The 17,814-nt window shown below is 39.1% G+C and overlaps 1 protein-coding gene across 2 annotated transcripts in view; it reads right to left on the bottom strand.

Annotated features, from left to right (window-relative positions):
* Nucleotides 1-280: 280 nt before the first annotated feature.
* Nucleotides 281-17,814, bottom strand: part of EML6 (EMAP like 6) — a 131,047-nt gene continuing 113,513 nt past the window's right edge. The window contains exons 33-45 of one of the 2 annotated variants that reach the window (XM_075204045.1): nucleotides 17,652-17,750; nucleotides 16,080-16,100; nucleotides 15,461-15,634; nucleotides 14,764-14,972; nucleotides 13,064-13,221; nucleotides 11,858-11,972; nucleotides 11,584-11,772; nucleotides 11,268-11,440; nucleotides 10,805-10,967; nucleotides 9,653-9,756; nucleotides 8,445-8,598; nucleotides 6,678-6,778; nucleotides 281-4,101 (exon numbers count right to left, since the gene is read on the bottom strand). In XM_075204045.1, the coding sequence (XP_075060146.1) occupies nucleotides 4,077-4,101; nucleotides 6,678-6,778; nucleotides 8,445-8,598; nucleotides 9,653-9,756; nucleotides 10,805-10,967; nucleotides 11,268-11,440; nucleotides 11,584-11,772; nucleotides 11,858-11,972; nucleotides 13,064-13,221; nucleotides 14,764-14,972; nucleotides 15,461-15,634; nucleotides 16,080-16,100; nucleotides 17,652-17,750 (1,685 nt within the window). In that variant the 3' untranslated portion in view covers nucleotides 281-4,076. The remainder of the gene's footprint in view (nucleotides 4,102-6,677; nucleotides 6,779-8,444; nucleotides 8,599-9,652; nucleotides 9,757-10,804; nucleotides 10,968-11,267; nucleotides 11,441-11,583; nucleotides 11,773-11,857; nucleotides 11,973-13,063; nucleotides 13,222-14,763; nucleotides 14,973-15,460; nucleotides 15,635-16,079; nucleotides 16,101-17,651; nucleotides 17,751-17,814) is intronic. The other variant, XM_075204046.1, reaches the window with a different exon arrangement.

Consider the following 17,814-nt stretch of genomic DNA (forward strand, 5'->3'; position numbering starts at 1 on the left):
TACCCCATCATCAGTGCCCCAATAGGTATATGAGAAATATACTTTAATATACAAGTTGTGTCTAACACATGACAGGAAACTGCACTGCAGTGTTCTTGTCTGCATCGCTGTATCAAGGCATTAACACCTTTTCCAGTATGTCTGGGCATTAGGATTCTGTGAAGGTAGAGCTCCCCTTTAATTCCTAGGCCATACAAAATACTTAACATAGAGGGAGTATAAGGATAAAAGTGTTCGTTAATTCATTTTATCCTGATAAAAGAATACACCTTAAACAATAAAAAATGCAACACCAGATTTATTCATCACAAAAAATTTGACATCTGCACAAAGAATGATTTAAAAATAATTTTATACATTGATATATCAATTTACAGTATGGTACAGATTTAGGGAATAAAGCAGAAATCCACTGAACAACATCAGATCCAGAGAACTTTATTCCATTATCCTATACCTGCTAAATAATCCTGATCAATTGCCATCCAATAATATGTCACTTCATTGTTATCTCACACTAGTATTTTATGAAGTCATAGATACAATCAGTATGGTTTACATTAAGACATAGGCAAACAAGGTGATCACCATAGTTACAAGTCTGTTTAGTCCTTTCAGTGCAATACAAACAGCCTGTGTACCGATCTGGAATTAGTGTTACCATCGTCTGCACATACTGGAGGCAACCATTTGTGAGATGACGTAGTATACATGAGAATACAGCCTATGAATCAATGATGTCATTACTTCCAGGTGAATTAAAATGCTTGAATATTAGTTCCGCCCACTTTAAAGGGAACTTGTCACATTAGATTTAACACATGTTTAAACTATGTAGTTGTATACTAAATGTTGGTTTTCTATGGGCGTTCTGTATGCTAATGTGCAGTCGTTTTGCATTATAGGCACGGTTTTCTATGTCTCCGTTCTCCTGCCTTACAAGCCCTCGCCAGGCAGGAAGACAGCTCCCCAGACTGAGTATAGGGCATTATCGTACAGCGCTCTCTCCTGAGCAGGTGGAGCATAGAAAACGTAGATATTTCTGGTACACTTACATATTGCGCTAGGACTATGAAACACTAGTTTTAAGTCGAAAGTGACAGGTTCTCTTTAAAGCACTACCACCTAGCAATTGTTTATTTTTATTTTTTTAAGGTAGCCTTCCCCCTATCTGCACCCAGTGGGATGCCACATACAGACAATTTTGTTGGGGGTCCAGGGGTAAAACAAAACCGTAAAATTAATTTTGTTAATAACTTCACAACCTCCTGATTGGAGCTTATGATTGGACTTTCTGCTCACACCACCCCTCATCCCTGTATTTCAGCCAGGGAGCAGCCTCCTGGGACCCCGAATAGGGGGAGGGATGCCTCAAAAAAAAAAAAGGAAATGGTTCCTAGGTGGTAATTTAGCTTTAAGGAGCATATTAAAGATGAACATAAGGCATTGATCAGACATAACAGATAATATTTGCAATAACATACATACTTAATGCTCTTTGGGGCACTTAATATACATATAAAATTCTACAACATTTGCACACATTGTAAAGGGATGTAAACAGCTATAATCATAGCATTTCACACTAAAGAAAATAAAATGCCTTATTCTGCTATGCACAATAAAAATACACATTATTTTAAGAATTTAAAGCTTAATAAAATCAACAATCTGCATTTATAAGGGAAATTCAATGAATAAAATTATTAATTTTTTCATTGTGTCATTACAATATATAAAATAATCCAGTAACTATTAGGAAACAAATAACATTTATAAAATAAAAATAATCTATCATTTTTACTTTTAGCATGTCGAAGCTTTAAGCTATTGTTTTTGGTATACAAGGGTCTTTTAACAGAACCCATTTAATCTCGGAAGAGCACGTCCCTCAGTGGGAGAGTACTAAAATGGCACATTAGATATAGCCACAGTGTCTGTATCTCATTCCACACTGCGGTTTTATGCTTGTCTGAAGATTTGTATAATACATAAACTATTGTTTTGAAATAATGATTCAATTAATCATACCTCTCAAATGTCCTGATTTTAGGACTGTTCTGCTATCCCGCGGGTAGGAATGTTGGGAGAATGGAGATTTCTAATTGGCAGCCTAGTGCTTTACATCGCTAGGCAGCTCTCTGGGGGCGTGACCGCAGATCTCTGGGGGCGTGGCCACACCTCCTGTCCCACTGCTGGGGACTGAAAGATTGGGAGCTATGAATCATTTTTTCTGAGGGTGTTAATGTCCTGCTTTCATAACAGAACACTTGCGATGACGTGAATATATCTTTGTCATTTTGTAGACTGTGAGCCATTGTCCTCTTTATCAGCCATTTCAGGCACTGAAAGGCTCCCTGCATGGTCCTCAAATTAGCTTAGAGCCAGGAAGTCGGAGGTTCTCAACAATCATAACATTATCTTATTAGGTCCTGGAATTGATTCATGTATAACTGTGAATGTAAGTAGTCACATTTTTACATGAGGCAACTTGTGGGTTTAGTTGTCCTATTAAGACCAAGCACCCCCAAAAAGATCAAAACATATACACATAAAATCGATGCTTAATTATAAAGAGCTTTCCTTGCAATTTTCTGTAAGAATACACATTTTAAGAGGGGTGGGGGGTTATATTTTGGAACAAAGGATCGGGTCAAAATAAATAAATATAATTATATTTTAAATATATATAATTAAATCTTAATTAACTTATTCTTTATGTCAAGAGCAAACAAATCAATCAAAATAAAACTGAATGACCAGGCTATTCAAAGCGATCTGTTCTACAAGTCCTGCTAGTAGCATTTAAGGACTTGAAATTTCAATCATTGAACAATCGATAATATAAATAAAATAATATTTGTTTTCCTGTGGCACACATCATAGAGATGGGAGTGATTGCTGTTCTCATTATGTTGGGAACGATCCACTACAGCTTATAAACATTAAGTGGCACTTTATAAGATCATTTAGAAACAAATGAGCTAAAGCAGTGTCTATGTCACCAGAAGAAACAAAATGGAGGAGCACATCTGTCAGCACCGGAGGAAGACTTAACTTAGGCTACAATCAACAGACACCATTACAGAACATATAATCCCATATTACACAGTGATTGCTTTTTTGCCTTTGTTTCATAGTATTTGAGAGATTTTAGTCACATAAATGATGACTATGAGTGACAAAACATCGCTCAGTAGAAAGCTGCCATCATCGAGGGTACATTGCCACACACTGTACTGTGAGCCTGGCTGACAATAAATAGTTCAAGGCACTTTATGAGGTAAAAAAATCAAACAAATGCAAAATAAAAGTCCAAATGCTTCAAACATGGCTTATGTAAAATATAAAATGCAAAAATAGCATGATTATTCTTAGTTGTTTCTCTAAATAAAATGTGCAATTATTATCGCTAAGTATGCAGCGCTGCTATCGTTTCCGTCAATAAAATAAATCCACATTTCCAATGTCAATGGCTAATAAAGTGTAAACATTTTGATTCTCAATAATATAAAATCTAAAATCAAATGAAAGGCTAAAGAAACAGTGTTTGGTGGATGTCAAGTTGGATGGACACATAACTCAGTATTGTTGGAAGTAAAATGCTGCATTGTACAAAAAAGTATTTTTCTCTATCCTAAGTTAAATAAAATAATATCACAGTCTTTACATTGTTATAATACACAAGTGATGCAAATTGGTATAACTCATGTAAATAATCTCCGTATTAACAGTAAGTTCTGATGTCATCACTTCAGTGTTCTTTATAGAAACTTATGTATTATAAAGTATAATGTACACCCTACTGTAAATTATAAGACTATTAGAAGTCACCACCGATTTCTCTGATCCATAATAAAGCAGTCAGTTTTGTGCCATTATATGGACACGGAACTCCTCAGCAACTTCTACTATCCATATAATTTACAGTATGGGTTCCATTATCCCATTTGTTTTTTTACAGTATAAGTAACACATTAAATCATGCAGCATGTTACAAGGACATATGTGCAGCAGAGACCAAGGGAACTACCCCACGCAGTTCAAGCCAGTGTAAAACCAATGTTCCTCTGCCCTTACAGGCATCTCCACACAAAAACGCTGCAAAGAAAGAAGTAAAAGAATATAATAGAATTAATGTATCACCTTTGAAAAAGTATAACACTTATATAAGGCTGAGTTTATTCGTTTACTCAGCATGAGAAAAAAACAACACAAATACACTATAAATACACCAGGCACAATAGTCCTCATTTACGAAGTGCTCTTGACACACAGAACCAATTGCTCATACTGTGACCACTCTCCCAGAATGTCCGGGAGACTTCCAAATTCTGGGTTGTTCCCCGGGAGAGGAGACAGATCTTGCGCATCCTGCCTGCTTCTTAGTGAAGTGGGCAGGATGTGATCTGATTCGTCATGATTGCGTGAGCCCTCTTGAACTGATTTGTCATGATCGCGTCATTTTGAACCCAAAATTATGTGATTCATAGTGCCCCACCCCCCTCTGGACCTGGAACCTTGCTTTTATTTTGCATTTGTGCGGCTTGATGGTCCTCTCTGCACACCTACTCTCCGCTCTTGGGAAACGTATCTGCAAATTAGAATTGTGCCTTTGTTTTCGGGGAGGCAGAAAATGCTGAACAGACACATTGTGCAGAAGTGCCAATTTCTCATCAAAAGTCAGACATACAACCACTTTACAACAAATTTTTAAATTAAGGCTAGGTCCACACTACAGTGTTTTCAGCTAATTATCGGGTCAACTGGATGATAAACGGCTGATTGTGCCAATATCACAGTAGTGTGTACCTTGGAACGATGAACGATTATTGTTCCAAAACACATGAAATCGTTGATAGAGATTTTCAAACTGACTATATCTCGTTCAGCAATGGAATGATGTCTTTCCAATTCTGCAGTGTGTATGTACACACAATCAGGATCTCCATAGAGGTTAGAGCCAGTGGGGTAAATTTAGCAAGCTGCAGGTTCGCAAAAGTGGAGATGTTGCCTATAGCAACCAATCACATTCTAGTTATCATTTATTTAGTACATTCTACAAAATGACACCTAGAATCTGATTGGTTGCTATAGGCAACATCTCCACTTTTTCAAACCAGCTTCATACATTTACTTCAAAATCATTTCAGCTGATGGTTATGACAGATGAAGAGCACAGATCTGAAGGTAAATCTTGTAAAATGTGTATAATATGTACACATGAATCGGCATGTACATCTGTAGTGTGTACCCAGCCTAAACAAGAGGTTTGTGGTTTTGCCCAAAATAATGGTGGTTTCATTCACGGCTTAGTGTAATCATGACATACACATGGCACTTTTGTGTGTTTCAAGATTTGTTGGGCAAAGTGTTGCATAGAAATGCGCTGCCCCCGTAGTGCAGCTGGAAGAAAAATGCGCCCCATTAAAGGTAGAGGACAAGATGATCTCCTCCAGATAAGAGATGCTGCAACAAATCCCATTGCAGACCGGAAATGACCATACACCCTTTAAAATGTGCCCTCTCCACCCTTTTATCTCAGTGTGATAATCTTGATTTTGCTCTGCTTCACAGATCTGCACCCTTTCCCCTTACTCCATACACTGAGCGCCCTCACTCCACCCACCTCCGCCCACAGTAACTTTCTCCCCAAACATCAACATCCTGTTTCCTAAACCTCTGTGCACCTGCGGAAACTGAAGTGCGCGAGTCCTACAAAAAAGAATGTTTTGCATTTCGTAAACTTGGCCCAATATGTACAATGTTGCTGTGTTTGTCTGATGCATTGTAATAGATGTTATATGTCAGTCGTACCGCAAACCATACACTAAAGGTCACCTACCAAGCGCAAAATATGCAGACGGGCAGCGGATTGGACCGTCTCGAGCATACATAGGCACTCACTCACTGTCTACCTTTGGGCAGGGCCTCTGGTCAAACTTTTTGAGGGCCACTTGCAGGACTGAGATTGGGATGTGCATGGTGGTAAAATGAAAACTGTCACTTCCAGATACAGACAACTATTGTTTTTTGACCACCCCTTAATTTATTACATATTTTACAAAGTTCTCCTGACATATTGCTCGCACAAAGCTCCAGAGAGTAACTGGAGGGAAAATGTATTTCATGTGTCACATTAGTAGTGTTATTACACTGGCAGACTGCACCTATAAAAGCACTTTCCTGTATAAACTGGTGGATAGGCTGATGCCTGATTACTGGCACCTCCAAAATAAAGACCTTTGTGCCACAGGTGGTGCACATACTGTGGCCACCAACTAAACTAGAATGTCCAAAAAGTGCAGGCTTCACCCCCTGAACCAAAAATAAATATGTCCTCCTGTAACACAAAATCTCTTTTAGGCACAATAATGGGAACAATATGAGGCGCATTGCTGCTCTTAGCCTTGGTTCAATAAGGAACTTTCTGATTAACATAACACCACTCCTCACAGGCTACACTTTACACTCCTGCAGTAAACGTGTTACTCCATGCACAAACCTGTATGAACACATGCAATTACACACAAATAGGATTATGACGTCCCAAAACGACCTGTGCTTTAGGTCTACAGTTCTGAAGCTTCCGAAATGACCCTTACTGTGTTACTGTGTTAGGATTATTATATAATTAGTGTATATGTCATGACATTTCATTTGATAAGTGGCATTACCTGCAGTCATCTCCTCCAGTGCTTATGGCATATTTGTCATCATGCGAGAAGCGGACATTAGTCACATGTGCTGAGTGACCAAAGTAACGCTTGTGTTTGGCCTGAGAGAAACATAATTACAACACATTATTCAAATATCTGTCTGTTTCTATATATACACTATTTCTAGCAACATATTTCAAACCATAGACATTTAAGTTTTAAATGACATAATACACACAGCTGCAAAGTTTTCCATTGGAATTAAAACCAGTGATGGTGTGTGGTATAACAGATAGTATACTTACTACTACACATATGTGGACACTGGACATTATTTAAAAGGATTGTAACTTAAAATATATTAGCTTAATTGTGCCTATTAGAATGTATGTGCTAGACACAGTTGCATGCTATTACTTCCTGTAAACTCGCGAGGTGGCGTCTGATATCGCGTCACCTGCTTTCTGTCATCATTTCGGTCCTTTCTGAACCTGGCCACAGTCCTAATGTTGTCTACCCCCGATCAGGTCCCACACATGCCTTACCACTAGGTCACACTCCTATTATACTACGAGGGGGTTATCACACCTCCATAAGACTGACAGGAGAGCTCAGAGAGGATATTATGTGAAAGAGAAGAGATACAAGTAGACCTGTGCTGGTGAAACAGACTACGATACTGCAGCGGATATCAGGCAATTAGCCAATATTGTGGTAACAATAGGAAATTTTACTGGCATGTTGGTGATATGATAAACACCAATAAAGGCCTGTGTGCGCAGTTGTCCTCTGATTGCTTTAACCAGTTCTAGTGATGCTGAATGTAACCAGCTCCTCTGGCTGAATGCTCAGATTTTGTCCGGTGCGACTACACGCTTGTGTGGCAAAACCAACCATTGATCCTGCCGCTAAACTCTCAGGCCAAGGAACAGCTATACTAGCAGCTTCATGTATACTACTGTTACGCCTATATTTTGTATATAGCAGCAGTACCTCAAAGCCACCAGAGGTGCTGCTGTTCTGTTTCTGAACTTTTCACCATGCCTGTAGGAGTTAATCCCTTTGCCTGATTAGAACTGCACCTGTCTCACAGCTTCAAATACCTGCCGCAAACTGTGCTCTGTGCAGTTCATCGTTTTTACCTGGCTGCTGCTCGTCTCCTGTTAATCTCCTGTTAATGCCTGCTGACGTCTTGTTATGACCCTCTGCCTGATTTTCCTGGACCCGGTTTGTTTGCCTGTTGCCCTGACCTCGGCTTGATTATTGTACTATGCTTATTTGCTTGTGACCCTGACCTCTGCCTGGCTATTGGATTCTGCTTACCCTGATCTCTGCTTGGTCACTGGACTCAGTTTGTCTAGTTCCCTGCACAGCCTCCTGCCTCCTGGACTGGGGTAACTCATTACTTTAATTGTATCTGTCATTACTTGGAACCTGTTGATCTGTGAATTGTCCTGCCATTGATCACACCTGTTCATATCTGTGGATTTGAGTTATACCTGTTTATATGGCTACCTGGAAATCTGCATATCCCACAAACTGAATCCTTGTTTATGTATTTTGCCTGAATAAAGACATTGGTTTATTATACTTCTGTTGCTGCTTCCTGAAATTGCTAGGAATCGTAACAACTGCATTACATACTTTACATTACACATATAAAAAAGAAACAAATATAAAAAGGGATTGTCCGTTAAAGTGTTACCCATCTAGAAAAATAAAATAAACTAGCATTGAGCAGCATCCATTGCAGTAAACATGCTCATACAATGTAAATGTACTTACAAACTTTTCAGTGCAAGGAAAGTCAAAAAGTTTCACTAGGCCGAAGTCATCTCCTGTAATGACGTTGAGCCCAGTGTGAGACACACAGGCACAGTTTACATCCGCCTTGTCTGCGTTACGTGGCCAGATGCCCATCACTTCATCTCCAAGGATACTGCCCAAAATATACACCGTAAGATTAATCCCTATACGTTCACATATGTTACTAACATTTCCCACTATTGTACAAAATAGCACAGTCTACATTTACTTCCTGGCTGCACTTATGCTCTTCATCTGATTGACACTTTTATCCTTTTTCCATATTTACTGACATTGGGGCAAATGTCAAATACATTATTTTCCATAACATTTATCCATTTAAATGATGATGAGAAAATCCGTGGTGCTTTGCAGAAAAATAAAATAGAATATGAAATAGAAATTGTGCCATTAATTAGTCTCTTGTTTCTCATTTTTTAGTAATTTAGTTAGTTTGACTATTTTCGTCTGTCTTTTCCATTTAATTTGCCATTAGCTCCTAGCCAACGCCAGTTCAATTCCATCCAACTTAATATACGTACAAACTTCACAAATGTCCCACTTTGCTTCCATCCAAACCTTAACATGTATTAGATGGAGTTCACCATGAATTCTGGTGGTTCCAGCCCAAGTTGCTTTTCTGTATACTAGTACTGCTCAGCTGGATAGTATAGGGATAACCAAATAATAACAACCCCCGGTTAGTTTGTCAAAGATTATAGCAAATGAAAGCAAAGGAAATAAAATTTGAAGTGCTTTGGTCTGACATTAATATGAACTAACAGGTATGTGGATGAGGCGCATGTAGAGATTGGTCTTGGTATTCAGAAATATTGTTCACATACTAGTATTCCATACTTCCTAAACCTAAACCATCAGTTCTGCCCCGTCATCACAAGTTACCTGCTCCTCTATCACCCTTTTACATATATCCTATCGTTCCTATCATCTGTAAATGCCTCTCTATCTCTCAATGCCTTTTTTTCATTTCTTTCATACTTTGTACAAGCTGCCTGAAATTAATTTACTTGTTGACTCCTGTTGCTCAACTATGAACTTTGTTGATTTTGTAATTTTGTTTCTCTCTGGATTGTGGCGGAAAATAATCTATGTCTAGCGCACCCACTAGGCCAGCAAAATAAAAAAGATAAATAGCAAATAAATAAATATATTAGATGTTGGATTACCTTGTCCAGGTGGCCCAGGTAATCTTTTCTATGAATGACCCATCTACTACCTGCTTCCCAGATGGCACTTCGTGTACTTGACGTTTGTAAGCACCAGTAGCTACCTGGAATCAGAAAGACATTGGACATATGATAAAACAGGAAGTGCGAGGACATTAGAGAGTATGAGAGAATAAAATTAATAAGAAAAAGAAAGTGGTTGAGGTAGGTGTAGATGGATGTGGCTGCGCTCTGTGCTTGGCTATGACATGGAACACTATGGATTACAACTCCCATGAGTCTCAGCCTGCAAGTAACCGCTAGAAGACTGCAGTGTACAGTGAGCTGCAGAACCGCAATTTACCTCTTTAGACATGAAATAAGACACTCCGCATATATAGAAAATAAAGTATATAAAAGAGGTAATGAAAATGTGATCATTATGTAAATGGTTCAGACAGCAAATAAGAAACATGAAGATAGATGTGTAGTGAATGCTTAAGAAGAAGACTGGACAATGCAATCTTCCCGAGCTCACAGTGTGAAGCAGCTCTCTACTTCTGGCACAGGGGGAGTTGATCGGGGAGAGCGGGCAGGTCATAAGGCAGAGTGTGGGGTTTGGCTAAAAGTGGCAAACCCTTTTAATAAAATCGTGCCATTCGAACATGTGCTGTAACCCATAGCAAGCAATCTGATATTATTTTTAGTTTTACTATACTAGGCTGATATTCGATTTGCTGATGCTGATTATATTGCTCTGAATCCCATGATATGAAATAACCCCCCAGGTGAACTTTTAAATACTGTGTTCTTAAAACAGGTGCATAGGAAATAGAATTGTTACCCATATCAACAAATCAGTCAAACACACAGTGAAACTCTTCTGTAATTTATCTAGTACTTTCTACATGAAAGCAAAGATTTGGTTCCCTTGACCCTTTGCACCGGTTTTCATATATGAGCTCTAATGTAATTGTGACCATCTACATATAGTAATGATACAATTACATTATTTCCACTGTAACATAGGTTTACATTGAAATAACACAGATGTGCTGCAGAGAGTTTGAATTTCAATAAAAATGACTAAAGGTAAAGTGGGAACATTCCTGTGCTACAGTATTGAAATTTACCGGCATCACTGTGTGGTATAGAAGGTGAATATATATATACCTGAATATATTTACTGTCAGCAGAGAAGTCCATCTGAATAACAAAGCTGGGGATGTCCTTGCAGTAACCGATTCGGTTTAACGATGAACCTTGAGTAATATCATAAAAATCAACCGTGTTCTCTGCAGAGCCGACAGCCAAATATTTGTTATCAGGACTGATTCTAGAAAATAAGAAAATATTGTATTTATTTTAGTGCTATCCAATACCTGCCTTAAGTACACGGCCAATCACATATAAATACATTATTCTGTTACATTTCCCTAACGAGACAAAAGAAATTCGCTAATTATATATTTTCTGAGAGCTTCCCCTATAGTCATTATTTTACACCCGTGTCCAGTTCTGGACAACCCCCCCAATTCAAAAATCTGCTCTCCATGTAGCAACCAGAAGTTCTCCAAAAAACTTTTTGAAAGTCTGGTGTAAACGTCTATATATGTTATTATACATTATTCTATACCTGATGTCCTGTATAGCTCCCTTGCGATCTCTCTTTTTGCCCCACACCTTCAGAGAATTCACAAGCAGGATAACAAACTCTCCATTCTTCATACCGATGGTGACCATCTCCCCGTTGGGGCTGTACGCTGCGCAGCAAGCCGCGTGGCCCAGGCTCACTTTGTTCAGAAGCTTCTGTGGAGCAGAGCATTTTAGACAAAACAATCAATCCCAGAGCCACATACCTACAAGAGCTGTGAGGAAAACATGGCCTTGAAGACAGGTTACTGGGTAGATTCTTTTACATGTTATACATAGGTTGTTTACGCTCTTCTTACTTTATCAGCAAGATCCCATATCCTCGCTGTTCCATCATTACTTGCGGTGAGGAAGATATCTTTGGAGGGGTGTGCCGCCAGGCCCCAAATCTCTCCCTCCACGTGTCCATTAATAAGGATATTGGAAGCAGCATTTTTTTCTCCCACTTCAATGATTTCTCCATCTTTAGTTCCCACTAACACTTTGCCCTGTGGAAAAATGCAATGGGTTTGAGGTAAAACAAACTCCTGCATGCTAAGAAGAACTGAGCTTCTGGATGTCTGGTGGTCATACCTTGCCCCTGCAAACAGATCGCACACAATCCAGGAGCTGGCCAGTCTCAAGCTGAAACGCCCGGCAACGTTTCATCTCCTGATCCCACAACTTAACAGCGCCACCTTCTTTGGTCCTGCAATGAAAAACATTTCAGGAGTTGAACATACTTGCCAACTCTTCCTGAATGTCAGGGAGACTCCCTGAACTAGGGGTGATCTCCCTCACTCCCTGAAGAGTCTGGCAGTCTCCCTGATGCTGAGCCAGTACAAGACGTGGTTGGCTTCGCCATTTGTGGCATGATGACACAGTTCAGAAATTGTGTCCTATGTCCATTGCCTATGGAGGTGGCCATTTTCATGGAGACCAAGATTTAATCAAAGACTGACAGGTAAGACAACATGACTTCAGTAATGGAGACAGAATTGTAAAAGACACTTCAGTCTCTAGAGATTCATTAGCTGCTTTTCCTTAACGCATAGTTGCCTACTCTCCCGGAATGTCTGGGAGACCTCCCGGGCTCCCAGGAGAGCAGTGCAACCTCCTGATTCTCGCCCCCGCAATAGATAAGTGGCGGGGCTTAATGACGCAAATATCGTGTCATCTTAGCCCCGCTCCCTGCTGTAACCGGCCAAAATTGTGACAATCGTTTAGGGGCGGGGTCAAAATGATGCGATTTGTCAAGCCCCGCCCCCGCACGCCCACCTTCCCTGGGATCTCCCTGAAGCCAATGAGCAAAAGTTCACAAGTATGGAGTTGAACGGAGTCTGTAAATATGGTATCATTGCATGCTATCACAACAAATTTCTTTTTTAATCATACAGTAAAACAATGGCTTTAATTATTCTCCGTTTGTGAGCCCCACGGGGGAAATAGTTCACCAGATGGACAGTTGTATTTTAGATTTAACGTGTCCTTGTCGTCAAAACACACTGAGGGTGGCCATTTTGTGGACTAAGCCACAAACTACCAGTTCACTAGGAATTAGTGACATCACTGAGGCATGAAGCAGGAAGTGGAATTCTACTGAATTGATTGTCTGCATTCTAATGAATATTGCTTAAGCTCACAGAATGGCCGCCCGCACTGTCAGCAGGCCACATATATCCTATAAAATCATATTAGTGTTTACATACAAAATATTTAGATGTTCATGGTGAACCCATAATTGTGTATGGAGGTACTAACACTATACTGTGTGGTTCACACTGCATTAGATCTACTTACGGCCTTTCCTTTCCACCAGTTACAATGAGCCCATCGCGCAGAGTTGTGTACATTGTGAAGACCGGGCCTGTGTGAGCTTTAGCCACCAGCCGGATTAGAAAGTGATCTTTCCAGACATACACGTCTCCATTTATGGCACCAGTGAAAGTCAGACTATTCTGCAAAAATAACAGGATCAATTAGTAGATATATATTAGTTTAACATCATAATTTTTTGGTCCTTTTTAGTACTTTTTTACTGCGCTTTATTACGACAATAGATGTTTTTGTTAGTTGTTCTCTATAGGATAATTTACCGTATATACTCGTGTATAAGCCGAGTTTTTCAGCACATTTTTTGTGCTGAAAAAAGCCCCCCTCGGCTTATACTCGAGTCCCACTTACCTGGTCTCCGTTTTCCAGTCTCCCCTGCTCATCTGCAGGCATCTGCAGCCTCTGTGGATCACTGTCAGCCACCATTTTATTGTAGCCCGTTTTTGTGTGTTCATTGCACATGGAACAATAAAGTTAAATGAAAAGAAGCCTGTCAGTCAAAGCTAAAGACCGGGACATTTCCATCTAGCCCCGCTGGTCAGAGACACATGTGAGTACCCTGACTTGTCCACTGCAATTATTTGCAGCAGTTTTATAAGTCCAATATTTTCATTTTTTGTCACCTATTAATAAGTGTCTGAAGAATCTTTTGCATAACTGTGAAATCATTGAAAAGTCTAAAAACATCCCAAACTTCAAGTATAATAAGGGTTAAATCACACAAAGCAAATTGTATTGTTCTGTTAAAATGTTTCTTCCAGCAAACAAAATCAAACTTATCTTTATCTGAGCTATTATATCAAATTCTATTTAGTGTATGTGCAGCATCTTTTGCATTACTAAAGCCTAAATTACTATACTGTTCTGAACACTTAGGAGTAACTGCTCATCACCTTCTAAAAGCGAATAAACTTAACTGGCACATGTATTTAGTATCCACAGACTGTCTCATTGATTTATATATTAATGATCTGAGTTGTCTTTAGTGAATGTTATTTATATCTGTGTTCACCTATTAGGCTTGATACCAAGTGCAGAGGATTTAGTTTAACCATTTGTGTACAATTTATTAGGATATGGGTATATATTATGTACTTATAAAATTTTATTGATGTTTAATAACAATAAATTTTGATATATTCATTTACAACCTCACGTTTGTATTATTGGGAGCCCAGTGTTAACGATATCCAGCACTGTTTTTATTTTTTAAACTTACCAGTAGCTGCTGCATTTCCCACCCTAGGCTTATACTCGAGTCAATAAGTTTTCCCAGTTTTTTGTGGTAAAATTAAGTGCATCGGCTTATATTCGGGTCGACTTATACTCGAGTATATACGGTACTACATTTTTAAATGTGACATTAATGGAATCGTACCCACTTTTTACTCATCAGCATAAGATGAGGCAGAAGTAGAAGAAGAAATGACAGTATATATGGTTACACAAACTGAAGAACAAAGGACAAACCTAAAGACAAGTTAATGAGAATTTCCATTCCTCCTTTTTTATAGGATATCTCCACAATACATAATTATCTAGATCTGATTGATCAATTGCTACAAGAGTTTAAATGGTTTCCGACCTTACATTTAAAACAATTTAAATAATGTTGGAACCCACATTACATACAGAACTTTCAAGTTTGAATGGAGTATAAAACTTACAGCACCGAAGGCAACAGAAAGCATGGTTTGCATTTTGGCATTGTCTACAGATCCGACAATCCCTTTCTTATAGAGTAATGCGCTCCCGGCCAGTGTCCAGAACTTTATGTGTTTGACTCCGACAGATACAAACTGTGTGTCTGAATCTGGACGAAACTCTGCAACAAATATCCTCTCCACGTGTCCTCCTTTACTGGCAACCTTAGCACCTGGGAAAGGTCAACACATAAAATCATACAACATAATATTCCAGATTTCAGTGTTCTGTAACGATGTCCATTAATACCTAGAGCAAACAATGTATTGGTACCTGGAACCTCCACCATTCTCTGTATTTAGCAGGGTACCAGCACTTACATATAACCAGAACCTCTGGCTGTCAACTTTGGCGCTGCTGGTATCTCTCCATAGCAGAGTAGATGCGACAAAGCGGTGCTAATTGAAAGCCTTGTGCCACAGTGTCATATCTCCCCTGCTACAGACAGCTGAACAACGTCAAATGTGATTGGCTGAGGTCCTGGCTACATGTAAATGCTGGATCCTGTTAAATGGTCAAATGGCGGGGGTGCAAGGGCAGGGACATCTATCAAAATATTATTATTATTATTATTATTATTATTATTAAGGCGGGGAACAGGTAAAATTTACTTTTAAAGTGGAACATTTTTTTTACCATGCTTTCATAGTTGGTACTTACCTTCCTGCCACCTCCAGACGGTAATGGTATGTTCTGGATCGACGCCTACAGACACCAGTAACTTCCCTGTAGCACTAAAATTAATGTACCCAACGCCCTTAGCATGAAAGCACCGCAGGATGGACAGAGTCTGCTTGTTCATGGCGTCCCAGATATGAATGGAAGGTGTAGCCCCTGTATAAAGAAAATCCATAATAAAGTGCCAAAAAAGGAAATATTTGTGAATATTTGCTAAATTCACACATAGGTCCACACTCCAGCAATAAGCCCAAGCTGCGGACATTGCAAGGAAACCTGGCAGATATTGAGGAATGTGAGGCTTATAGCGTGAATGTAGACCTACACAGACATATATAAAACGTATACTAAAACAACATCTACAAGTTAGAAATGTACTATGCAAAGCTAAACTGACATACTACAAGCTTGTGATAACAGGAGTACTGTGATCTATGGGAAATGACTAGTCTATGTAATGTGTGAGACATCGGGATGGAAGTCGCCATGCAGAGACTGGAACATGGCCGATGTGTATCTGAGCCCAATACAGCAACAGACATAATGATTGGGCCAGAGAGGACCTGGAAGAACACACATGACAGTGGCGGGTAGGCCTTACCTGAATATTCTGCACTTTCACCTGCGTTGTGAGAGCAATGGTAAATGGGGAAGCGTCAGGGCAAACCAACAACTTAAATAAGTAATATTTCTAATGCTGAAGCAAGATAAATCAGCATTAGGGGCATGCAAAAACAAAATGTTTAAAGTATGGAAATGATTGGAAAAGAAAGAAATATAGAACTATTGTTTAGTGTATAATGCTACAGAGCTTAACAGAAAGGTCAACATCGCATCAAGAGATTAATCATAATTAATTATTATAATTTTAACCTGACTGTGACACTATATTAGTTTGAATATTTACAAATAAAATGCTTGTTGTGGTACAATGCTCTAAATGTGATATAAAACTAAATATGGCTGAATGCTACAATTTCTAAAAAAAAATAATGCACAACTTATTAATATATAATTAAATGTTGCTTCCCCTTTGTATTTTATTAAATACGAAGAACGTTTAGTCCAAAACAAACTTTATCATGAACAGTTACAGCAACAGTGACACCTGCTTCAGTGCTGCCATTGGACCAAAATACATTGATAGAGTTAATGGCTGCCGTCACTGTAATAAGATGCCCTGTTACAGTGTTCATTAACCTTTTTATCTGTGGCAAACATGTTTTGTTTGTTTTTTATTTACGTAAGATCACTCATTCACTCAACATTCTTGAGTTCCATTATACTTAGTTCAACATAATACAGTATAATAGATATTTTGAGAATAGTTTCAATTGGTTACTATATAGCCAAGAAGACAAATGTTGCAAAACAGTGTAATGTATATAGCGAAAAATACTAATTTAAAGCAGTAATATGCAAAATTTAATAGGGGAAATGAGTCATTTATTTGCTGCCATGGTCAGCCCTAGTCTAGACATGTATGTACAACAGGACTATATATTGGAGCTGTGTTAAGAGCTGCTATCATGCATTTACATGGATGACAGTGAACCCCAACTTTGCTCGTCTTGCATCAGAAAGGGATATGAGGTTGGAAGGTGGCGATGGAAGTATGATGCAAGAGGCTGCAGCAAAGTTAATGCTCTGTGTGCAGTCATGTGTTAGCTTCAAAGCATCACCAAGTACCTTCCTATAAAACACACAGCAACCTTTCCTAGTTACCTGTAGAATATATTGAGACAGAGAAAGTGTCACTACGTTTGTTTTATAGTTCACAATCTAGAACCCCCATTAGAGGGCTTTAATGGTGCTTAAGGGGCATTTCCCCCATACCACATTCAGCATGTTGTAAGGGACATGTTACCCAATCTGTGATATTTCCAGGCAGCCATGCCTGGAGAATGGAAACATCAGCAGCCTGCACTTCGGGATCTCCAGTGAGGTCCTCCGCCATTCTGCTCCGTAGGGGGGCAAGACGGCAATAGTACCAGAGGGCCCATCTGTTCCAAAGACTGGAAAATATGTGTTGCCCTTTTGTGTATCACACTACAGCCATACCACTGACCATTACTGCTAGTGCATTGGTGTGTAACGTAGCCCTAATAGCTGGCTGAAAATGCTTGTTCCTTCAGCCCATGTTGAATATGACATATGTATTTTGATATCTTACCTATCTGTCCAGTGGCAGCAACATTCTTGTATTTTGGATGTTGATTCACAGTCAGGCAAAGTATATCATCTGTGTGCTCCAGATAGAAGCTCTGACTTCCTAGTATTAATACAAAATATAGTTGTTTTATAGTTGTTTGTTATAGTTGCAATAATTGTAGTAT

This window comes from Mixophyes fleayi, chromosome 3 (assembly GCF_038048845.1).
Source record: "Mixophyes fleayi isolate aMixFle1 chromosome 3, aMixFle1.hap1, whole genome shotgun sequence".
NCBI classification, from domain to species: domain Eukaryota; kingdom Metazoa; phylum Chordata; class Amphibia; order Anura; family Limnodynastidae; genus Mixophyes; species Mixophyes fleayi.